Source organism: Maylandia zebra, linkage group LG4 (assembly GCF_041146795.1).
Source record: "Maylandia zebra isolate NMK-2024a linkage group LG4, Mzebra_GT3a, whole genome shotgun sequence".
Classification (NCBI taxonomy): domain Eukaryota; kingdom Metazoa; phylum Chordata; class Actinopteri; order Cichliformes; family Cichlidae; genus Maylandia; species Maylandia zebra.
In genome coordinates this window covers 15,983,015-16,008,723 of record NC_135170.1, presented here as the reverse complement: position 1 = coordinate 16,008,723, position 25,709 = coordinate 15,983,015, and the positions used below count along the sequence as shown (strand labels likewise).

The 25,709-nt window shown below is 41.6% G+C and overlaps 1 protein-coding gene across 2 annotated transcripts; it reads left to right on the top strand.

The window, feature by feature from the left end:
• The first annotated feature begins 316 nt into the window (after positions 1–316).
• On the top strand, positions 317–25,649 carry epn2 (epsin 2). Of its 2 annotated transcripts, XM_004560698.4 has the most exons (10): positions 317–534; positions 7,598–8,357; positions 9,268–9,422; positions 15,108–15,220; positions 16,353–16,457; positions 16,951–17,071; positions 19,423–19,572; positions 20,222–20,314; positions 21,518–21,751; positions 21,976–25,649. In XM_004560698.4, exons 2-10 carry the CDS (start codon positions 7,930–7,932, stop codon positions 22,305–22,307), a joined length of 1,731 nt encoding a protein of 576 aa, XP_004560755.1. In that variant the 5' UTR covers positions 317–534; positions 7,598–7,929; the 3' UTR covers positions 22,308–25,649. The 2 variants fall into 2 exon arrangements, with proteins under 2 accessions (XP_004560755.1, XP_012777168.1); XM_012921714.4 differs by lacking the exon at positions 20,222–20,314 and having other exon boundaries at positions 318–534.
• The last annotated feature ends 60 nt before the right edge of the window (positions 25,650–25,709 follow it).

The window sequence follows — 25,709 nt, the reverse complement described above, 5'->3', positions numbered from 1 at the left end:
CAGAGAGGACTGTTCGGTTACTAAAACAAAAAAGCTATTCCACAAAAAGAAGAAGAAAAAAAAGTAGTCCAGCACTTTAATATAACCATTCTTATAGTCACGCATGTCCACGATGTTGTAAATCGTTCATGTGAAAACTTGGAAATTCTAATTATCACTTTACAGTCACTTGCTCAGGGGCGCGCCTTTTCCCCCTCGAGGGTTTTCACGAGGGATGAAGGGTCTGTCTCTATCCCTGCCAAGTCAAGCCCACTTGGTCACACCCTTCCCGGCCAACCCCCAACCCCTACACCCCACCTCCTGCTCTGCCCGCCATGTTCTGTAGGAGGAGGAGATACGTGTAGTCCTGGCTTTAGCTGGCTTAGCACTAGCAGCATATAGCTAGGCGGAGGCGCAACAAGCTCCTTGAACGCCCAAATAAGTACTCCTGTCTCGGTTTCCCCCTTCTCTTTTTGGAATTAGCTACGTTTTTTATTGGTTTGACTTCCACTTGGAGTGACACGAGTACCTAAAGTATCCCTCTCAAAAATTCTGGTAAGTTACCTTCGGTTTTCAACACAGTCGCGTTGTTTTGTTTTTCTGGGGTGTCCTGTAATCCAGTTTGCTATGGTGATGTCTCCACTGAGCTCCCGTCTTGGATGCTAGCTTGAAGGATCGCTAACTAGCTTTACATGCTAGTTGATTGTCCTAACATAGAAAGTACTTTATGAAGCTAACGCGAACGATTGTGCGTTACAGTATAGAAGTGGTCATAAAACCGGTAAATAGTAAATTGTGTTACATCTAGATGGTGAGTGATCAACAGTTGTGTTGTTAGTAGGGTGCTGGAGGGGATGGTGTGTGAACTGGCTGTTCTAACACAAGCTCTGCTAGCTTTGATTCAACTTTTCTGAAAGCCAGGATTTGAAATCGTCTTGTAAATTGACGCTAGGCGGTGGTTGGTATCTCGGGTGCAAATATCTGTAAGTGGAAAAAGTGATTGCTGCAGTGTATTTTTAAGCTACAGCAAACTTTTCCGGGTTATGTACTTTTCCAGTGAGCTGAAATGTGTAGTCACCGCTAACTCAATCAATGCTAAGCACTAGAACTTGCCGCAAGTTTGCACTCAACTAGCTGTAGTTAGCGGCAAACCCCTTAGTAGCAAGTGTGGTTGCTATTCTATGTTAGAGTAAGCTCGCACTATTTTATACACATACTTATTTCACCTCTATCACCTGGATTTTTTGACTGAACGGATTATAAATAACATTAAGGTAGTTTACTAGCACCAAACGAATGTTAGCTAAAGCTACTTTAGCTTATGTGCTAACTATCAATCACGTCAGTTCAAGGAGGCGCCGTGATTTTAAAAAAAGAAAAAAAGAGCCACTTAAATTATTTTTATTTTCTCTACCGAAACACACATGCTGTTATAGAGACGAGGGCTAGACGAGAGCATACTACAGTGACTCAGCAGTCCAAAACTTAACGTACTTATTGATATTTTTAGGGAGACTCGTTACGACGTGGGCGCTGTCCGTTTACTCGCCTGGTTTCCGACAAGCAGCGACTAAAGTGTTTGGTTTTTAGATCATTAATACTGGCAAGGTTTTCTTTTCTATTTTCAACATAGTCAAAGATGTTTGAGTAAAACCTCTCTTTTCATAGTCGCACTGAACCCGTATTGATGTGGCCTGAGAAGAGGGGCAGCGCTTCCTTTATTGTCAGGGTGGTCAGTCAGTTACGGGGGTGACAGATGCATCATCACGGTCCTCCTCCCGTCCCTGTCTTGGCTGGCTTTGTTTCTCTCGGCTAGCAACATAGGACAAAAGGTGGGGTGATGCGTCGATCAGATGGTGGCCTCTCCTCCTGTCTCACTGTCTCAGAGTGCACGGTTGTAATAGCTCACTTAAACCCACTTTAGTACTGTTTGAACAAGTGTTAGTGCTTATTTGACGCGAGTTTGGCTTTTGGGAGCTTAATCCTTGTGTCTAGGAGAAGATGAAGATTAATTACTTATGAATGTTGCTCTTGGTTGTACCATATGTAAAGGGATGGTTAAGGAACTGGCTGGATGCCATTACACAGCCTATTATACACAATGTCATTCTGAACAGACAAACATAGTCTTGTCACATTCACACACAGGCGCCCGGTTGTGCAAGCCTACTATCTCGAGATCAGCTTTACTCATTCTGTGTGACAAGGTGGACCTGTTCTCAATGCGCTGATTCTGAGCCCTTAATGCTAATCACAGTTTACCTAGCTTTTGCCAAAACACACACAAGATAAGTTGGACTTGTTATGATCTAAGGTGACTCACTTAAGTCAAGTGTTCTACGTGTTTCTTTGGGATATATTCATTCAGATATTTTCTAGGACATGAAAAACCCATTCATCTTCGGCAGGCAATATGAACATGTTTGGCTGAAAAACATGAATCATTCTTTGATCTAATGATTGGGGTGATTTTGTAAAACAAGGGTTAATTTTTTACCCTCTTACAGTTAAATCCTATACATGTGGTTTGAGAAGATGCCTTAGTGGGTTCTCTCTTGATGCACAATGACATTCAGATTCTGTGAAATCTGGTGATGTGAAGCCCCTGGGTGATGTGAATGAAGCTGAAAAGTTAAGTTTGCATCAAGCGGGATTGCCCTGTAGGTTGTGGATTCTTCTTCAGGTGAAAGTGAGAATCAGAAATGAAGGACGGGTGTATTGATGCTGTTTGAGGGCTACAGGGCCTCTTTGCTTCTATGTCACCTTTATGTAGAGAAATGGGGGGTAGAACGCGTGGAGAAAAGTGAGTGAAAATGTAGGACTTAATGGTAAGTTAGGAAATTATATTTCTGTAACTTGATTCCAACTGTCAGCTATACACATCTATATCCTATTGCCGGTCAGGAGTTAACATTTATGGGTTTCCTCATGCAAGCAACATGAGGCAGAACTTCTCATTGCGTTTGATGTGAACTAACCGTAATGAAGGGGACATCATTATTGTTCCCTTATTTGGTTATTTCCTTGTCCGGGGTAGATTTCTCTCTAGCGATAATAGCAGTGCACAGAAGCTTGTTGAAAGCTATAGCTGAACTCTAACCTCAGGAACAGATTGGGCTTGGGTCTATAATGTTGTATCTCCTCCATGATTTTGTTCTGTTCTCCTCTGCTTCATCCTGCACCGGGAGTAATTTGTGTGCACACAGTGTAGGATGATTTTAAAAATTGCCCAATTGCTCTCTTTGCCGTACCCATGACTGACTTCCTGCCTGCCTCGTCCACCACCCATTGTTTAACTTCCATCGTCTCGCTACATTAGTGGACCAAAGAACTGCTCCTGAAATGTGCTGTGGTGCATCTAGTGGAATTGCCTTAAGTTGCTGTGACATGTGGCATGAGTGGCTGTGATATGGGTACCCCAGTGGGAATTGAAGGGTAGTGTTTGGCCATTACTCATCGTCTGCCTAAATGGGGGAGGAAGGAGCTTAAGAGACGCACCCACTCTGGGTTGCAATCTTTCCGTTGAGAGCGGGCACACTGGTGCACCGGGGAGAAGATGGACCCATTCATAAAGCAAGGCATGCTAGGATGTTTCTGCTACTAGTGTCACCTGGTTTTGGGAGACCTGCACCACAAACTGGAGTGTAAAAGAACTCCTGTCTTATGGAGTTTCCCTGACTGCCTGTTCTAAATGAATGAATTGATGTAACTCTTTGGTCCTTTGCGTGTGCTGTGTGCACTAACAAGTGACAAACTAATATATACAGGACTCGTTAGTTGTGGGTAAATCTCAAACTTTCAGTTTATTCACAGAAAAGTCAGAAAGGTGTGGTCTTTTTTTTTTCTTCTTCTTTGGTCTCAAAGAGAAAGAAAGTTGTAGTTCTGTTCAGCCTAATGTGTCTTACTTCATGCTGATGGTGTTGATACTGAAACGACATATTGCACATTCCTGCACTGCCGGCACAGCAACAACTTCTGAGCACTTCCTGCCAAGCCAAGATTAAAGCTTTTGTAATGATGGACCTCTGGTGCACAGACATTAATGTCTCAGTCACACGTTTCTTTCCCCGTCTGTATCTTTAGATATTCGTAGTTTGGCGATACAGATTGTTAAATACATGACAAATAATTTCATTTTATTTAAGATGAACACTCATTGCGTGCAGGTGATTTGTTTACAGTTGGTCAAAGCCGGAAGGTTTTATAAGTAAGCGGCATTACAGTATTATTATTAAATACTGTTGATGGAATTCATAGAAAGTTGTAGGTATCTGTGACATGATTTGCAATTCAAAAAGGGAATATCTCATAATGCGCTACTACATCACTGCTGCTAGTTCATGCTGTTGAGACCAATCGTTATTCCTGTCAGGCGATACACATATTTATTTATTTATTTTTTGGGGGAAATTTATCACAACTGTTCTGTGTATATTAGTCCATCAGTTCACTGGTATCTTATTTGGATTTGTAAAAAAGTGTTTTCCACAGTAAGGCCTCATTTGTTTTTTGTTTTTTCTGCTTTTGACCTTTGCATGTAACAGTAAATGGCACTTTGTCCCATTTGACTATGATGGTAGTGCGGTTAGTGTTTTTCTCAGCCTGTATTTAATGGGTTATTTCTGTTCCTCTTCCTCCTTCAAAATTAGTCCAACTCTATGGCCATAATAAATGCATATTTGGTCTGTTGTTTGGCTGCAGGGCACAAGCACTCTTTCGCCTTTGCCTTCTGTCGCATTCTAAGGAATGATCGCTGGGTATTTTTTACTTATTTACTTCATTTATTACTTTGTCTTCCAAAAGCGAAAATCGCCAAGGATTAGACAATTGTTGCATGAAAAACCAGGCGATATTAAAACACCACATATTTAAATATATTATAAATGGCTTTGTGTTGAAATAGAGAACAGGGTGGACTAACAGCTCATCTTTAATGTGTGTGAGTCAGATACAGACAGGCCAGAAAGAAAAGAAGGAAGAGACTGAATGGGTGGCGACAGATGTGTTCGAGTTCATCTGGTGCCGTTAAAAAGCACACCCTGGACTCAATTATTTCACGCTTAAACTGCTACCCCGCATTGTGTGCTGGCGGTTTGACGGGATGATGACATGCTTACTGATTTTTGACATACTTATAACCTGCACTGTCAGCATGAACACATATTTCTTTAGACACGCACACAAACACAAGTCTTGTGTGCAGTCTTCTTTTGGGATTGGCGTGAACTAAGCACAGAAGGACTGAGTGAAGGCAGGCTGGGGATATCTACTGGCTCTTGTGTGTCAGGGGTGGGGTGGGGGGTTTGTTCCGGGATGTGAATGGGGGTTGCAGGAGGGTGGGATGGACAAGACAGACTCTCCTCTCTTCCTCCTGTCTGCTACGGGTGAATAGGTGATTATAGCAGCAGATGTGTCATTAGGTCTGAGCAGTATTCATGCGGATGCAGGGTGAGGAGGAGGGTGACGAGGGAACGTTCAGAGAGAGAGTGTGTGTGTGTGTGTGTGTGTGTGTGTGTGTGTGTGTGTGTGATGCTCTACAGGAATCACGTTTCATTGGCGTTAAGTGAATTTATGGGATGTGCCAAGTTGTTTTCTTATCCTTGTTTCTTCACCCCCGTCCCCTCCAGCTGTCTTTCCATGACATTGCTAGACAGGAAGCTCCCTGAAACAAATGCATGCACAAGTTGTCTGTATTTAACTTCTACATACATTGAAAAAAAACGCGTTCTTGTGCTTAATAAAGTCCACACAGACTTGTACTTATGTGTATGAAAGAACTTTGTTGGGCTTGTCTGTGCACGCCTGGCATTGAGCTCTGATCAATGAAAAGGATAAGTCATCATAGGTTTGCCTGGAAGGCATCGAGGCAGGCAAAACAATGGGCACCGACATCCCAAACTGCAGTTTATTACTGATAACAGTAATAACTGCATTTGCAGTCCAAGCACAACTCTGTTAATGGGGGCTTGCTGTTCTTTTCCAGCACCAGCAGCAGATTTAAACGTGTTATGTAAGCCTTAGGTGTTGCATACTTAAGCGAGTTTTCACGGTCAAGAGTTTTTCACATGGCACTTGGGTGTGTACGTTACGCCGCTGTGAGTCTCCGCCCACTATCCATACTTGTCTCTGTGTCTGGCAGGAAGTGATTAGTGGCTGCTTTGCTGATCTTTTAGAAACAAGTACTGAGGCGTCATCAGTCACTTCTGTGGTATTCATCTGACTGGAAATGGATTATCTCCCCTGCCACCCACCAGAGGGTGGAAACTCATTCTTACTGTTAATGCTGTGAAGATAAAGGCGTCTCATTCTCAGACTTGTTAGAGAATTGTGGTTGAATATATTGGGGAATTAAAAAAGCAAAGCTCTTATTTTATATATACAGTGCTTATTAGACCACCTGTTGTTTAAAAAAATGTTTTAAAAAATGTCACAAACGAAATGTTACTGAAATTAAGTTTTTATACCCAGAATTTAAGCCGACACCCTGGACTTTTCTGAGAACTCAGAAATTACTGCTTTTTCTGCTCAGCTGTAATTTGGCATCCTAATCAAAAAATAATAATATGCTTCAATATTTTTTTCTGCTTTTGAAAAACAGTAAAATCAAAAACAATAATTTTATATTTTAGCATTAAAAATAAAAATTTTATTAAAGAGCTTGTGCACACTGATGGATTAACCATTTCAGTGATTGCCAATACTGTTAATTTAAATCTTTGCAAAGATTGTGGTCAAGTTACTGCTGGTGAATTACATTGATAACTTCTATGATCTTAGAGCAATATTATACATACACGTTGCTCTCTGTGTTATATTTACACCATATCAGGTTTTTTTTAAAAATCCCTGAACAATATTTTAAGGACTTATTTGTACTCCATAACCTGGTGCTCAAGATTAAAATGTTAGATTATTGCAGACCTCTTTATATGGCATGTTGTTTCATTGTAATTGTCTTCACATTGTCCTCCAAGTTCACACAAAGAATATGCACCTGAAGCAGTCTTGGAAGTGCTGGGGAATGGTGTGACCACACAGATTTGTTTAGTTTAACAAAAATCTTCACCATCCGTCCTAGTAATTTGCCATCGTGTCAAAGTTACTGTAAACTTAAGTGAAATTATAAAAGTGGAAACAATTCTTGTTCACAGCACCGTGACTTTGTATGATATAGAGGGGGCATGCATGGAAATTGCTTATCTAAGTGTGAAAGTATGAAACATGTTTGTCTAGTTTCAAAAAGCGCTTACAGCTGCTCTTGTGATTACACATCGATGTGAGCTTACTGTTTAGCTGTGGAACTTCATGAAAGACATTCAGATTAGCGTGTGACTTCAGCTGTTCAGAAATCTGAAATATAGCAACGCGTAGGTTTTTCTTGGGCTATTGAGGTTTTGAGTTGTTATTGCTGGCATGTGACATTACTTTAGGGGTGTGAAACTTATTAAAGAAGATGCATATTAAGCTGATGTTATGTTTAAGATACTCTGAGTGATTGCAAGTATTGTAGAGTGTGCTTGTTTTTTTTTTTTGGTTTTTTTTGGGTTTCTGGCCCTTGCCTATATTTGTTTTTCATATTGTTCTGTAAACTAACCTGTTATTTGTCGTCTTGGTCTAGGTGATGGCATGGTCATGTGTTCAGCCGGCACTGTGGGTGTGGAAATGGTTTTAACAGACGCTGTGTTGGAGGACTCGGGAACACTGCACTGGCCTGGAGGAGCCTCATAAACAACCGCGTACATCCACAAACCGCTTTGTTACAGGAAAACATTAACAAAACACCGCCGTGACAAAGGACACAGAAACGCGGGCAAACAACACAAGCTTCACCTGAAGGGCACGTTTGTAACTTCTGGGTGTGTGTAACCCAAATATTGTTGGTGTCCCAGCTGCTCTCCTTGTGTGAGAGTGTACGTTTGATTTCTTGTCTGTCCCATCTTAACCGCCACCATGCCAAGCACCATCCGCCGGCAGATGAAGAACATGGTTAACAACTACTCCGAAGCGGAGAAGAAAGTCAGAGAGGCCACGTCCAACGACCCCTGGGGGCCGTCGTCTTCACTCATGTCGGACATCGCCGACCTCACTTACAACGTGGTGGCCTTCAGCGAGATCATGAACATGATCTGGAAACGACTCAACGACCACGGCAAGAACTGGCGCCACGTCTACAAGGCGCTCACCTTGCTTGACTACCTGATCAAGACGGGCTCAGAGAGAGTAGCGCTGCAGTGCAAAGAAAACATCTTCGCCATCCAGACTCTGAAGGACTTCCAGTACATCGACAGAGATGGCAAGGACCAGGGCATCAACGTCAGGGAGAAGAGCAAGCAGCTAGTGGTCCTACTCAAAGACGAAGACCGCCTCAAAGGAGAGAGGTGAGACCTTTTTCTTTTTTTATTATTATTATTTTCTTGCAGCAGAGTGCATTGCCGTCCTTTCTGCACTTCTGCTCTTCTGCTTGCAGCACAGGCATCAAATCTTAGAGAGGTCAAACCAACCACGACCTTTAATACAGAGGAAGCAACAAAGTTCAAAAGGCTGTCTTAGTCTACGTGACTAGATCAAAACATCTGTATTACGCGAGAGATTCTTATGTGTAGTTTAAGAGATCCATGCCTTCTTACTAAAACAGTTAATCCTTGGAAATAACTCTGTAACACTTCTTATCTTTATCACTTGTAATGTGTGCAAAGAATGTTGCTGGCTACAGATTTAATACATTTCCTGTCTTAACAGTCTGGCACGACTTTGTTCTTTCAGTGATTTTTATTTTATTTATTTTTCCCCCCTTCCTCCACTTCAACTCGGTGGCGTATTTAGAAATATGTGATCACTCCAAGACTTGCAGTTTTGACACCTGCCTTTTTAACACACACACACACACACACACACACACACACACACACACACACACACACACACACACACACACACACACACACACACACAGTCTCGAACTGTACACAGAACAGAGAAAATGTTTTGGTTGCAACTGTAGTGTTTCCAGTATTATCTTAATTGGTCTGTGGGGATTTGTTTGACAGCATGTTTAATCTAAAATAATCATTTTGGCACTTTAGGATTGAAACCACTTGAAACCCTGATTCTCGGGGTAATTCTGCTATTAGATGTTCTCGCTTTGTTTGGTTTCATGGCTCCATCGTCGTGTCACCCTAGTATCTCATTCTTATTCGTTCTGTTAGACCTAAAACTAGAGTTTCTTAGCTTAAGTCAAGATGATTGATCACAGATATTAATCATATATTATCCCTTTTGTCCTGCTAGGTCTCAGGCTTTGAAGACCAAAGAGCGTATGGCCCAGGTGTCCACAGGGAGCAGTCATATGGGATTTGGCCGAGGCTCATCTCAACCCAACCTCTCCACTTCCTACAGTGAAGAGTATGGCAGATCAGAGGGATCACCTGCTTCCTACCATGGTTGTGAGTACTGGATTATAATTACCAGTCGGCTTAACACATAGAAAGGTGTCACGCCATATGTTTAAGCAAAAAAAAAAAAAAATCATGCAGTGCACTCGATTATGGTTACTGTATCACAGTTGGTGTAACTTTGGCCTACATCCTGAAATCTGCCCCTCCCCCTGTCCTATCTCTGGCTAGCGCTCCTGCATTCCTTAATTCTCTCTTTCACACACACACACACACACACACACACAGAAGAGGAAGAAGAAGAAGACCCCCCAATCATCTTTTATCCACATGGCAAAGGAATCTGCTTCCCTTTATAGTGATGCACTCGTTTCTCTAGAGACGCATGACAGTGACAATGTAGCAGAGTGCACGGAAACCACTAAGGGTCAGTTTTATAATATTTCAGACCTCTTGTCAAAGCATGAAATAATATCCCTTTCATTCCATGATGTAGAGTAAATACAGTACAGGGTTGTTCATACTCAGTGACATCTTTAGGTGATTTTGCTGGAGTTTCTAAACGGAACTCTTTTCCTTTCACACTCTAACCTCCCACCCAGTTCTTTGTACACAGCAGGATGACTTTGTGTCTGTGTGTGTGCGTGTACGCCTATGGATGTGGGTTTGTTGCCATGCATTTGGTTTCAGGCTGCCCAGACTTGTCTAGCATCCTTATGGAGTGTACACCAAGCTCTCATTTATGGCCCACATTCCTGTGTGTACATTGTGTTTGAGTGCGAGGCTCAGAGGCGGAAGCTACAGCAGCTGAGTCATCAGTGCAGAAACTGATGGAGGATCTGGCCAATAGGCGTTAGGCTGTGGGAGTTGCTAGGGGAGATTTTTGGGATTCCAGACAAACTTTCTGAGTATTGTTATCCAGACAGGGTGTGAATAAATGGCCGTGTGAGACTGTAGGTGTAAAGCCGGCCCCCAGTTACCAAAATTAACCTCACCCTGGGCCTAAAAATCTCTACATTTTATCTTTTATCTTCTGTGGTTGATTCTTATACATTTGGATAATGGTGCCTTTTTATTTCAGCATTTTAACAAGTAAAATACATAAAAATAATCGGAAAATATCTAATCTAAAACATCTAGTAATTACTGTCCAGTAATTAAAACAAAAAAAAATATTTGGCAGGTTTTATAGAAATAGTTTTATAGTGTCACATACTCATGTGCCACATACAGAAGAGACAAGGTTTGAAACCTTGTCTCTTCTGCCACTTATCTAGGTCACAGAAGCAGTCTAATGGGTCAAATTATGGTTAAGTGAAGGTAGCGCGTAGGCAGCTGCATAGAGCATCTGTTGTCAGATGGGGTTGATATCAGAAATAAGTGGCACAACTGGTTTGTGGGCTACTCTGTGTTGTTGCTGGTCCATCAGCCAGCTACAGAGAAGAGTGTAGTTCTAGCATACGAGTTCAACAGTGTGTTTAAAAACATGCTGGATGCCAGTACACATTGCAACCAGTATGCATTTGACTAACACACAGCATCATCCACATGTGCAGTGTGCAATGTGGATGCATACAAAAACACCTCCAAATGTTAAGTACATTTAACAACAAAAAAAACCCCCTGATGTACAAAGACAAGAGACTGTGTCTGCAAGAATGGTGGCTGCTCATGGTTCTCACACATAGAAAAAAACTCTCGTGTGCAATTAGCACCACATAAATCCACGCAAGATGACACAAGTGGTCATCAGCCCATTTCAGCACAAAAACCCAGCCTCCTTCTCTTCATAGCTGGAATTGCATGGTGCTCATGCAGCCTTAATGTAGTTGGATGCCTTAGCTTTTGTGGAATTGGAATATCATTAAAGACAGCATGAACCAAAGTGGAGATGCCAAGATAAGAAATTATTTAACTAGCGTCTTATCAGCTCTTTAAAGATTGAAAACTAAGGATGTTGAAATGTTTTCTGAAACCAGGCAGAGATTTCTCTGTAACATATGCCAGAAGACTCGATTATCCATATATGGTTCATTCCCACAGTGGTGGGTAAGGAACTGGTGTGTTTTAGTTGGCTTTCAGTTTTTGTTTATTTGCCTTTCTGTTTTGTGGCAGCTCAGTATGTCTTCAGGCTCAGTGGTCTTTTTAAATCTAACAAGAAAAAAGTATTTTTCTTCTGCTAGATCACTGCATAGCATGTGTGTGTTTATGACATAATGGTAAATTTACTAGGGAGTCAGCACGTGTTCTTCAAGAGCCAAAGCTTTTTTTTTTTTTCCCCCCTCTGATTTGTCAGACATAATTGTGTTTGTATGGTTCCACTGTGTCTGTTTTAGCTTTAGTACAGCTGTTCAAGGCAGGCATAGATGAGGTTGAAGCCATAGCTCACTGTTCCAGCTAAACAAACACCTTTTACCTCAGGTACTTTCTCAGGAAATGCATAGTCTGGAGTCGGAGCAGCAGAGACACGGGTTTGATGAGGAGCAAGGAAAGGAAGAACATCAGAAATATGGAGCTAGCGCTGCCACAAACGATTATTTTGATAGTCGACTAGTCACCGATTGTTTTTGCGATTAGTCGACTAATCAGATCATGCATCCATTGGACGTAAAACATACAGCTTATTCCACTAGCATGCATCTGCTTTTATATAACTATCAGCTTACAGCTTGAAGTGTTTAAGGTATGTGCTAACTAAAAATAAAGACAAGATCACAGTTTATTAAACTTTTAATGAAATTGAGATTGTCTCGGTGGAGTTTAATAAACTCAGCCGTCTGCTCCTTGCTATCTAAAATATAACAGGACACTGGAGTAAACTCTCGACCATCTCACACTTCTGTTTAATCAGTTGTCTGCTTGACGTTTATTCGGCTGTGTGAAAACTATAACTTTAATCTCAGCCAAACCGATTTACTCAGGAACAAATAAAACGCTGAAAAAGCCAAATAATAACATTTTTAAGTTATCTAAGTGACTTATATATCATGTTAAACCTGAGTAGCGAAAGACCGCGGGGGGTTTGAAAACGATGTGCCGGGAGTTGAACCTTGACCTCCGGGCCAGCTCATCTCCGAAAATGTTGGAGCACTTTTGTAAATATGTGATGTCTTGATAAATCAACCAGATATTTGATGTTTACACAGCTACATTCTCGCCTGAAAATATCCGAAAACTTTATTTTGTGACCCAAAAAGAGTAATATTAAAACTAAGTAGCTGCCGCCATCGTTGGAAACTGGAATTGGCTGAGCCACGCTATGAATTCTGGGATAGGTTGGGTCACGAAGGACACACCCGACCCATCCTTCAAATCTGGGGAAATTAAGGACGCATTTGTCGGCTGCATTTGGAGAAGTCTTCGAGTTTGGACAGCCTTCGTCGCGTCGCTGTAATGTAATCGGCCTACAAATGCAGCCCCTGAATTTGGACACAGCTACGATACTGGAGACTGCTTCTTCTTCTTCTTCTGTGTTTAACAGCATCTGGCATCCTTGTAGATGTAGTGCTGCCATCTTCTGTTTCAGTCCGTTATTACACTCTTAAATCCTACTATTTATTCCTGCATCTTTCAGAATCTCACAAAGCTTCAAACGACGCGTCGACTATTGAATTAGTTGTCGGCGATTTCGATAGTTGCCGTAATCGTGACTAGTCGACGAATCGTGGCAGCCCTATCTGAAGCCAATACCTAGAAAACCTGCACAGGTGTGGTTGTTGCTGTCGTTGTTTACAACACTTTTTGTACTTGCATGGGATTTTGAATATGCACATTTCTCTGAGTCTGCAGACTTTAACTGAAGACTTTTGACTGTTTTTTGGCTAAACAAAAACTTGTTTTCGGTTTTTGACTAACCTAAAACGGTAAAGGTACAGTAAGCAGTGGAAAGAAATGTAGTTGTGCAGTTTATTGTTATGTGACAGTATCTGCTCTTGTGGTCATTTATTGCATGGTTTTAGAGTTTCACTCAAATAAAACACATGCTTGACTTTTGGTACTCTCTTGAATGAAACGATTTGACTTTTGCGACCATTCATCGGATTATTTCTTGAAGCATCCAGAGTTGACAGTGGTGAAGCTTTTTAGACACTTTTGTTAATGATGATCTTCTATGTAATAGATAAATGAGGCTTTTGTTTCTGCAGAGCACGGGCTACATATGAGCTGTTTTTGTGTTACTGGCTATCAGGTTTCTTTAACCATTTCAAAGAAGACTGGGCCTCTTCATTTTAAGGGAAATGTCTTTTTTGTACCATTTCTACCATCTTCTTATGATGGAAACATTTGATCGGGCAAATTGTCTGTGTACGTTTACAGATAACTTGCTGATGTGATATGTATTTTCAAAAATGTCTTTTCAGGGTAGGAGGATGTTAGTCAAAGTGAAGTTTCAAAGTTAGTCGCATCAAAGAGTGAAACTAACATTTAGTCTTTCCGCACGTCATATTTGTGTTACTTGGGTTTTTTGGCCTTGGGATTCTACAGCTGCTCAGGGTTCGACGTATATTTAAAAAGAAATGACGCATGATTATGATCATGAAAAAATAAGTGTGCATATTTGTAGCCAAATTGGCAGTAGAAAAAAAAAAAATGGCTGACGTGTTTGTGTGAAGGAGAGAGGCGAACGAACGAAAAACAAAAGTACCCCAAAGGGAAAATTTGATCAGTCCTTCTTTTTTTTTAGTAAACAAAACAAGTAACAGGTTAAAAGAAAAGTGTGTGTGTGTGTGTGTGTGTAGAACTATCATCACATAGAAAAGCACACGTTAAGTAGAAAATCCAGGTCATTATACATATGTTCTTTGCACACCCACAACATTCACGGAGTAATAAAGTCAAAAGAATGACATGGCAAGAAAAGACAAATATGATGATGGCCTCTGCTTCCCATGGAAATGAGTTTGTTTCCACACTGAGACACAGTCACACTTTCAGTTCAGTTGAAGCCGCCATAGTGAGTGTCTCTCTACGCTCTTTCTTATCATGTTCAAGCCAGCTGGCGTGTATGTTTGTTTGTTTGCCACGTGCGATGTCTGCGTGTTTTGTGCTGCCACATGGCCCGACTTAATCCAATAAGCTGAACGGACCTATCGTCTCCCACGGGCTTGCAGTGAAGACCTATGATCACACACACACACACACACACACACACACACACTGTGCTTTCTGTGCAGGCTAATAAAATGCTAAATGTGTCTTGCATTACTACTGGATATTGTGTGATTGCATCTGTTGTGACAGAAGTTGTCTTAAAGTACCTGTTAGGGAGTTTTTATTGTTTTATTCGATTATGCTTCAAATGTTATGTTACACATATTTCACCAGACACAGTTTTCTGTAGAAACAGGAAGCTGACCCTGTGACACTGACATTTATCGCAAGAGACTAGTACAGAAATACATATCCGCAGAAGTTGACTTGCAACACACATACTTTGTGACACACACACACACACAGCTTACACACAGACAGCATCAGGACCTGCATAACAGGAAATGTGATTATATTTGCATATTGACGATGTAACCTATAAAAATAAACGAATGCTGCAGTACGGGGTGACTCTCTGAGTTTCACCCGTGCCGCACGTTATCAATCTCAAGTGTCTCAGTGTTGTTTACTCACCTGACTGTTTGTTAACTGTAAATCTCTGACAGTACCAGTTAGTGCATAATGAACTGTGACGTCTTGCCCTGTGGCAGTAACATTAACATACATTCTGAATTTGCTGCTTAGCTACGTCTCCTAACGCCGGTTCAGAACTGGAACAGGCCAGACCTCAGACCAGCGGAGAGGAAGAACTGCAACTGCAACTTGCCTTGGCCATGAGCAGAGAGGCTGCAGAGCAGGTATGCACACTTTGTCGCACATGCGTATGCTAACATGCCAGACATGGCTGTTTCAAGTCGAGGTGGGCAGATTGATTTGAATATCGAATATATGTCAGAATACTTTAATAATCCCAAAGGAAACTGGATAGCAGCATTGGTGTCAGTATCAGTTTCTATCATTAAAGTTTGTTTGTTTGTTTGTGTTTTTGTTTTTGTTTTTTTAATGAAAAGGAGGGGAAAAATACCTTAAACTTCCACTATCAAAAATGTCTGAAACCTTATGTGTTAACGGTCATGTCAACTATAGGACATTGAGTTGACTTGTGTTGTTTAAAAGTGCTTCATGGCATTCTCACACCAATAGTTTGTTTTCTCCGTATCAGCTTTTGCCCCATGGTTTGTGCATCACTGCCAACAACATGAGAATGTTCAATTCACCTTTTGGCCTGATGTGTCCGGCCAATAAGCGGAAGGAAGAAAAATAAAAAAATAAAGGTGGTGTGTTCTGGAGAATATGGAGAAACTACGTTAATTTAACGTAAAGTTTCTAGCCCATAAAGACATTTGCAGACCTCTAGTACCGTGCCACATCCTAAAGAACAAAGCATACGTGGCAGTGGCAAGTTGTTTAGCTCAGAATTGCGATATACTTCTGGTAGTTGGTTCAGATTGGGGGCCAAAGGGGAAAATGAACCAGAGTTTGATTAAAGCTGACTAAACGCAGCAGGTGTGAAAACAACCTTAGAGAAAGGCACACTTATATTCCAGGTCTTCAAAAAGCCCATATTCAAAAACAGCTGAAAGGAGTGTTTTGTTGTGTTAACTAATTATTTATATAGGAAAAAAATCACAGTGATTTAGTGGTCATTAAAATGTCTTCAGAGTCATGAGCTTTGTATGTAAGCTACCCTTCTAAGTCCACAATTGGCATTATTGGCCCTGTATTTACTTTGCATTAGCTTGATGTCAATATTTTCAGTATTGCACAGCGCTAGTTTTCAGTAAACATACAATAAATGAGCCTATTTTGCAGTAAAAATAAGATTAGTAGTACAAAAACACATCTTTAATTGAACATCACTTTGAAAAATGCCATGTTGAGAAGAATGAGATAAGTTACACATGGGTTGGTCTTTCTGTGTGTGTGCAGGAGGAGCGCATACGCCGAGGAGATGACCTGAGACTACAAATGGCCTTAGAGGAGAGTAAGAAAGAAGGCCCAGGCTCTGCAAAAGTTGCCAAGAAGAAAAAAGAGGTAAAAAGCACATAAGCGTAGTGGTTGCGGTGACTCAGTTATTCCATTATCGCAAACACGCTCCTGAAATAGTCTTGTCTCTCCCCATCTCCTTTTTCTGCCTCACCCTGTCTGCTCCCTTCAGTAGCCGTAATGAAGCCGCTAACTGGCAGCAGACTGCCGAGTTTATTTGTCATTATTCTGCCTGAATAAGTGCCCGGCTGCAGTTTGAGGCCACGGAGAGATAAAGAGTTGAAGACGTACGGTTGCACGACAATGACTCATGTTGTTCTCAATGCGTAATGACATAACTACCCTCTATGTTTGAACAGTATTCATGTGCAGGATAATGGCCAACGGATTGTCTTTCCTACTTTTTTCCATTTCATATATTCCGTGTATATCTTCAATCACCCCCTTTGTATATTTCCTCTTTTGTCTCCATGCTTAATTTTCCTTTTATCTGGTCTCCTGTCGTTTTGTTATTTTCTAACCCATGGGTCTCTCTTTGTAGCCACAGTCCACTTTGATGGATCTAATGGATGTCCCCGAGCCTGGTGCCAGTGCTGACCCCTGGGGCACGGGAGCTGGGGCCGGAGCTGCTGCTGCATCAGCTGACCCATGGCAGCCTTATGGTATATACATACACACACTCTTGCTTTCTTGAAAGTTGTTACATCATGTGAGATCTACATACTAGGGCTGGGCCGTATTATACTGTTCAAGGTAATACCGGTACAAAGCTAGGCAACGATAAGAAAATGACATCACGGTAGAATATGGGTAAAACGCGCATGCGCAGTGCCGAAAAAGCACGGAGAATGCACGGTAACGGAGAATGTGAATGGGGAAAGTAGATTGAGTGAAAAGGATGAGCCAGAATTGTTTTGTAAAAATGGTGCAGCTTAACTGGTTTGGTGTTTGTCCGTCAGATACACAACAAAGCACTTTTTTTTTGTAGAACATGCAAGTGGGGCCGCTGTATTTGTCGACTAAGGTGCTTGTAAATCTGGAAGTAATCTGGGTCCTAAACTCCGTCCTTTAAAGTCCCGAAGTCAAACAAACGTCACTGAGAGTTTAAAACTGTCTAAATTCTTTCACCTTTAATGAAATGATCATCATTGCTGCTTTACCAGGTGTAACTATGAAGTTTAACATCCAGGCATCCATGAAAACAGAATTCGGAGTTAGAAGTTAGCAGGAAGTTAGCGGAAGTTAGCTCGCTAGTTTCGCTAGTTACCTAAACATGATATAGCATGTTCTGACTGAGAGATTTCTGAAAAAATTCAAACGTACAGCTCTGCTATCACTTCCAACATAAATGAAGACAGAAAACTAAACAGCAGTGACGTTTGTAGGGTTACTGAAGTTGGGCTAGCTGGTTTATAATGATGTGCTACGTGATCGCTAGCGACACAGCTATGTTAGCACAACATAAACAGTGAAGCTCGAGGACGAACACTAACACTTTTCCACTCGATAAAAGTTAACGTGAAGGTTCCTCATGGTTAGAGACAAATGCAATCGCATGGCAGGATGCTGTAAACAGACCAAACTTCAGTCAGGAGAACAATTGAGACAATCCATCCACAATACGAGGTTAGTCAATAATATACTGCAACAACAAGGGAATAGAGCAGCTGTGATAGAATACAGCATTAATGAATCAAAGGTACAGAAGTGGAAGAAGCAAGAAGAATGAGTTGAATAAAGTTTGATTTATCTGACTGCTTTGTTTCACTTAATGTGCCTTATAATCCCGTGCACCTTATGGTCCGAGAAATACGTATTTGACTTTTTTATTTGGCACACTGTGGTTTCATGTTGCAAAGCACCTCTTTTTAACTTCAGTGGATATTATACATGGTTATGCTCAGGATATGTCAGCCCATTTCTACTGGAAATACCTTTTGGTTAAACTTTCAGCAAGGAATTTGCATTTGCACTGTTAAATGTTTATATAGCTTTAATGCACATAAAAACAGCTGCTTGTTTAAGTAAAATGAATGGATCAGGTTTTTTTTGCGCTAGTAAAGTTGTGGAGTTGTATTTTGTCTCGCAGAAATTATATCGTTATCGCAAATTTTCCAAATATATATCGTGATATATATTTTTGACCATATCGCCCTGCTCTACTACATACTATCACTGAAAAGTTTGCATGTGTGTGAAAGATTTCTGCTCTCCACCTGCCGCTTGCAGGACTGTGACTCTTTGTTACACAGGAATGCTGCTCCACTGGCTCAGCAGCATTACTGCACTGAGGGTTGGGGAGGGTGAGAGTTAGCGGAAGACATTGTGAAGGAAGGGATCATGATGCTGGGAGAAAAGCAGGCTCGGGGAGTCAGATATGTAATAGTCCTCTGTCATGATGAGGTTGGCGTGTGAGAGGGAGTGTCTATGTGGATAGATTGAACTGAAATGAACTATGCAGTAATTACTCAGTTTATTTCAGTATTTGTTAGTCTCGGGTTTACAGAAAATTTGTTTAAATGTTTGATTAAGGAAGGGCATGATAGTTTCTGTTGCAGCATAATCACAGACGAAATCACATATGTGAGATTTTTAGATAATTATAACACAGATTCTTTGGAGTCCTAAATGAAATCACATGATCCCTCGCACTGTTTGCTCTCTGTACTCTGTGAAATGTACCTAATGATAAAATTTGAGGACTGTTGAAAGAGCGGCAGCCCAGAAATGAGGGAGCTTACTGCGTTTTTATCCCTTATCTGTCGTGTGTTTGGTTGACCGTTCATTCTGGATTCTGTGATGTAATTCGGTAACATAAATAATTTTTCAAGGATAAGGTGCTTGTTGGTTTTCCTTCCTCAACTCGAGGCTGGACTGATGTATTAAGTGAGGCCCAGGGGGGCTCAGCGCATTAAATTAACCCTGCTTTTCACCAATTCACTCCCCTCTCTTTACCTGTATATACCTTTAATCCCTCACCCACAGAACATTGAATGTCTCCCCTTCCCTCCAGGATCTGCCCCTAAGCCAGCAACCTCAGTGGACCCATGGGGCACTTCTACTGTCCCACCCATCAAGAGCAGCGATCCCTGGGCGCCCAACTCCATTCCTGCTTCTGACCCATGGGGTTCTGCAGCAGCCCGCCCCAAACCCTCCAACACAGGTAACCTTCTCTCTCCCTAAACATAGCCAGCTTTGCTGCCAACTAAGTACCAAGGTGACCTGTCATGTTGCTTCTTACATTGTGATTAATAAATTAAAGTTGCAAGTACACAATGTTTTAAAAAGAATCATCCGATTTCAAAGAGCTTTTTAAAAATCTTGCGGTGACTTTTAGAATACATGGCTGAATTTAAGTTTCACATAGAGAGCTTACAATGTTTACAACTGTGCAGTGCGTTTACCTCCTGACACACAGCATGTGTCCGTGTGATTGGTTTGCTGTTTGTCCGTCAGATACACAAGTCGGTGCATCCACTGCTGTCGTTATGTTACCCACTGGCAATCATGTGAAACTCACGAATCCCTGTATGTGTTTCGATTGTTACCGAATTAAAGCACTCTGAAATTGGATGATTCTTGTTTATACTTTTTTGTACTGTATAATTTTCCAAGGTTTTAATGAAAATTCAGTCGACTTGAAGACTCAAACTCACAACAGAGCAACACAGCACAAAGTATTCATTGTCATTCATACTCATATTGTATTCCATTTGTCTTTTTATGTATTTGCTCTGTGTTTATGTGAACTTTTGTCTACTTTGTGTATTGTCTTGTATTCTTGCATTTGTGTATGCATTTTCTCCTTTCAGGTAGCTTTGACCTGTTGAGCGCATCCAATGGTACATCCAAAGAAGACTTCTCAGAGTTTGATAGCCTGCGCTCTTCCTCCTCTGTCCCCACTGGTACTCACCCTGTCTTTGTCTCTCTAATGACATGGAGTCTGTGTTGTTGTTGTTGTTGTTGTTGTTTTTTGTTTTTGTCAGTGTCTGTCTGTGCAGATGCGTTGCTTCTGCATGGCAGAGACACACACATGTCTTGTGTTTATATGTCAGTATCACCAGACTGGAGCAAAGGCAGCATTATAACCACTAAAATTAGGTTTTTAAGCTGATTTGGCAGTAATTGTATCAAATTGTGGCCGGGAAACAGCTCTTTGCTCCAGTCTGGTTCCATTTCACTGTGGTGTAATCTGGGGCAGCTTTTGAAGGTACATTGTTAAATAAATTATCAGACTCAGTTTAGGGAAACCCTCTCAGATATGACCTGATTCTTGTTAAATCTCGATTTGGGAATTTACATCTAAATTTAAACTAATCCTATTCACAGCTCCATTCAGGTCTGTGTCTGATAAGGTTCCAGTGAACAGTTTGGACGGTGTTATTCTCTAGTCTGAGTGTGGGAGGATGATGACTTTTGCTCTAGCTCAACACTAACGCAGCACTAATGCAGTCCAAGAGGTGGTGAGGAAAAGAATAAAGTGAAGCGACCTTCTACGGAGCGGATTTGAGCTCCAGCTGAAATCTACAAGATTTATGGGGCATTGTAGGCCTATCTCATCTTACCATGGCTGTTTCTAAGATCTGCTACACTTCATTTCTTATTTTGTGGCAGCAGTTTTCATCTTTGACATTTCCGTTTGTGTGTGTTTGTGTGTGTGCATGCGCGTGGTGTTGCTAGTAAGCTGGGTTTATGAGTGCATCAGTGAATGTCTCCACTGCTATCTGACTGCTGCCACAACAAACAGCCAGGCTGTCTGCCTCTGATGTCTTCTCATAATAGCGTCTTCTGATCATTTTATGGCATCAACTCAGTTTCGTTTTACTCTCAGTCTGAATCTGGTTTGCTCATGTGCTGATAAACATGTCCGCTAGTAGGTCGGCGACTCTGAGAAATCCAAATGGACAGCAAGTTTAGAGAACAAAACAAAATAGAATACCACAGTAAATCAATTCTTTTTGTTCAAATACTACTCTTCGGTATCGTAGATGCCTTCAATTATTTGCCGTGCCCGACTGGAGTAGGCATTAAATCCATAATGCTTTGCCCAATTCTGAAAGCAGCTCGTTCAGCTGTAAAATACGACTACCTCTACTTTTGTTCTTCAGGTGATATGGGCATTGCATCTTCTGTCCCCTCCCAACTCAGCCTGGCCAGCAGTAGCAGCCTGGACATATTTGATCCCCTTCCCACCTCAGCATCTACTTCCATCATCACAAACCCAACTAGAAAGACTCCTGAGTCCTTCCTGGGTCCCAATGCTGCCCTGGTCAATTTAGACTCTCTGGTGACCAAACCGGCCCAGCCTGCGCCAGCTGTCAACCCATTCTTGGCTTCAACAGGTGGGAGAGCAAAGAGAATGTGAAATCTAATATTTTATATATTTATTATTATTATTTATTTATTTTCTAACAATCTTAGTGGGATGGGTGAAGAAAGTGTTAGCTTTGAAGTATTTTAGCGAGTACTTTATATAATGTCCAACTGACATAGCCCAACTAAACACAATGTACTGTTGTACTAATGTGTTTTCTTCCTTTGTTTGTTATCCCCTCACTTTATTTAGGTGGCTCTGCTCCAACCCCGGCCAACCCCTTCCAAGTGAGCCAGCCAGCTCCCCCCACCCTCAACCAGATGCGCGTCAGCCCGATGCCCTCTGGCTTTGGCAGCATGGCAGAGCCCATAGGCCTTTCCTCCATGCCTCCTCAGCCCGTCCCCATGGTCCCTCTGACAGGTATGGCCCCCATGGGCCACTCGATGCCTGGAGTGGGTGCTGTGGGAGGCATGGGGATGAGCGCAGGGATTCCATCCTCCATGTCCATGCCCCAGCCCCTGATGAGCATGCCCCCCCAGGCTGGGACTCAAAACACCGGAACCACCAACCCGTTCCTTTTGTGAGAGGATGACAGGGAGAGGGACATCATGGAGTAACCCTTCCTTTTACTCTTCAACTTTAGCCCCTCAAGAAGCTTCAAAACGAACAAGGAGACGTCTTATCTCAATTATCCATTTATAACCAACTCCAAGCCAGAGTCCCAGCAGGACCCTCTCCTACCTTACCACACTCCCTAACTCCTTTCTTCTCTCTTTCTTTCTCTCCTACAAGCTGCCTAGTCCTGTGTTCCATGCTGATCTAATGATAATGTTGATGACCACAAAGAGTTTGCATCAGTCCACAGACTTTTAAGAGTAGCGTCAGTGTTTACAGTTTTTCCACTGAGGCAGGACTTGGCCACAGTCTCTCCTCCCTGTCCTTTTCTCAATCATTTCTCCCTTACTTCTTCCCTTTAGGACCGCTCCTCTCCTCTTCTGTAGTGGAGTGACAGGAGAGTCTGACTGTTCTAATGCCAGGATCTTATCTCTTCACTAGAGCTAATCTTTTATAAGCCCTGCCAGCTGGTGTGTGTGTGTGAGAGAGTGCACATCTCAGTACTTTTACACTGTGTATTTTCCAGCGAGTCAACTTCCACTCACTGGAGTAAAGATGAGAGATGGTTAGATGTGTTTATACTCTGTGTGCGAGTGTGTGTGTGTGTTACAAAGCAGGAATTTTGCACAATTGTTTGCTTTTTTCTTCTTCTTTTGTTTCTTTCTTTTTTTCTTTTTTTTTCTGTGACTGTTGGGCTCACCGCTACACCTTAGCTTAGGGAGGACGTCCAGCCGCTTAAAACAGCCGAGTCGACACACACACACAAACACAAAAACACAGTGCCTCGGCTCATGGTCACAACTCTCATCTGGTCACTTCCTCTAATCTCTGAACTTTCTTCAGACCCTCCAGATGACCTTTGACCTCAGTGGTTCACAGGAATAACAATGAAAGCTTCTCAGAGGAGATGTTTTGTTTGTTTGTTTTTAAATATCTGTGTTTTTGCTCACATGCAAGTGTACTGATACTAACTACTACATGTTGAGCCCCCCCAAAATGTTTGTAGTGAAAAAGACATGAACTGTGGTGGCATCAGTATTTTTTGTTTTTTTTGCTATATAAATAGGATGCAGTGAGGCATCATGGGACAGTTTTTGTTTTTTTTGTTTTTTTTTAAATTTAAGTTTGTTTCAAGGCTCAAAGGGATACGTGTGGAAGGAGGGTTGTGTTTGTGTGTGTATGTCTGTGTGTATATGTGCGCGTTTGCAGGAGAAATGCATTTAGTTTCCAAGTGTACTTTCATGAACAAGTTTTCCCATTTCTCAGTCTGATAAGTGGAAACTGATTTGGAATTAGTTTCTGAAGTGGAACTCAAACAAGGGGCAACTTAGGCATCAACGACCTTAAGTGTGTGTGTGTGTGTGCGCGTGCCCGCATGTTTGCAGCAGATATCAGTGATTGTTGCTTTAACAAAAAAATATATATTTTAAAGCATATGACAGACACTTGGCATTGTGGGAAGAGTTTACCTCTGACTGGATTTGCTGGCGTTAATCTATCTACAGGATTACATTACCTAGTGGGAACGCACGCACTCACTCACACACACATTTTCAAAGGGGGTTGTTCCAGGATCAGTCTATTGATAGCACAGGGAATCCCACAGCAAACAACAGCGAGTCATGTTACGTAAACGTGCGGTTGTTTTCTTGTGTTGGTTACTTTATTTTGTTTTTGTTTGTGTTAGGTGTAAATCCATAGCCAAGCTTATCAGAGTTTTGGAGCTGTGTACCTAGCTAAGCCATGTGTCATCTTTATTTTATTTTTTTTCCTGTTACTCTAGTTTGTGTCACCCTATGGGTAGGCTATGTAATTCTCTTCTCTTAGAAGCACAACTGTTACCAAAGTCATAGCGACTGTGATTTCGGAGGATGCCGTACTCTGATTACTTTGAACAGTAGAGTCACCGCTTACTGACATTTCCCCCCTTCTCTTTCTGTTTATTGACGCTCTTGAGATCAGAGACTCCATTGTTAAAATGTTTTATATTTCAGAGCTGTTTTACATTTTGTTCAGAGTTTTGTGTAAGAAAGTGTTACTGTTGGCTGAACATCAGCACATTTACTGACAGCGAGCCGAGTGTCTTGTCTTTCGTCATTTTGGTTGTGAAAGGTGGGTTGATGACATTCAGCTATGGATGAATTGCACCTGGTGTACAGACCCTTTTTTGTGTAAGTCAGAATAGTTTCTTCAGATCTTTCTCAATAACTGCCAATGTGACTGTGGAAAGCTTGTTTTTCCTTCCTTGTTAATTTTTCTTTTGATATGGATTGGCGCCCCCTCGTGGTCTGCTCTGGTATGATAGCTACTCTGCAGGACCGTGGAGACATCCACTTAAAGCAGACCTTCATTTCTCTCAGGCAAAAACAAAAGGAGGGGCAGCTCCGACCGTACGTGTGCGTATGCTTTTCACGAGGGTGGCGGTGGTGATTGCTTTTTACGTTTGGGGGTCCTGAATGAATGAATGGATGCAACCCCTGCAGACCAGCAAGCATTTTTACATTTTTTTAATCTCAACTAAATATATGCAAAAATAAAAGAAGGAAAAAGTGAACGAGATAAAAACAGACTTAACGCTTGATGTGTTTTGCAGGATAAAATTTGCTAACTAAGTCTTGTTCATGGAAACACTACTATGATATTCTAGCTCAAGATGTGTCACCTTCTCACCGGCCTTGTCTTTCACTGCGGGCCTGACCTTAAACTTCACTCTCAGCAATTGCAGGAAAGTTCATAGAAGCGTCGAAAAGAGAACAAAGGCTTCGAGCCGTCGCGCTCAAACAGTCTGAGAACGCTGCAGCCGGAAAACGTTTTTTCTTGAATCCCTGGCAGCGTTGTTCACAGTCGTGACTATGGTGCAGTGAAAATGTGGCCTGTGTGTAGCGAGCTCCTCTGTGTTACATTATGTATTCACTATGCTTTTATCAAGAGGACTAACTGACCTTACAGGCTGTCTGTCTTTGTATGCATAAACAGCCTCCTTTATTCTTTTCTTTTCGTGTCTATTTACCTTTCTCATAGTACTGGGAGCAGGCTGCTTTTTCTTTCCTTTTTTTTAATTTTTTTTTTTTTTTTATTGGATACGTGCTCAACCTGTTGGCATTATAACTGTATAATATAATTTATCATTTGTACTATTGTAACATACTGTTCTTCTGTATACCTTATTATTCTGTGTAATGGGTTTTTGTAGGAAAAGTCATTGTGGTATTTTAACGACATCTAAACAAATGAACGCAGCAGGCTCCGCACCCCTGTCGGATGAGGACAACTGTAGCTGCAACTGGTTCAAAATAAACTGTATCACTTCAGCTCTGTCCGCTCTGTCTCTCCTTGCATGTTGTTTTTAGGGCTGGGGATGTTTTGCCCAC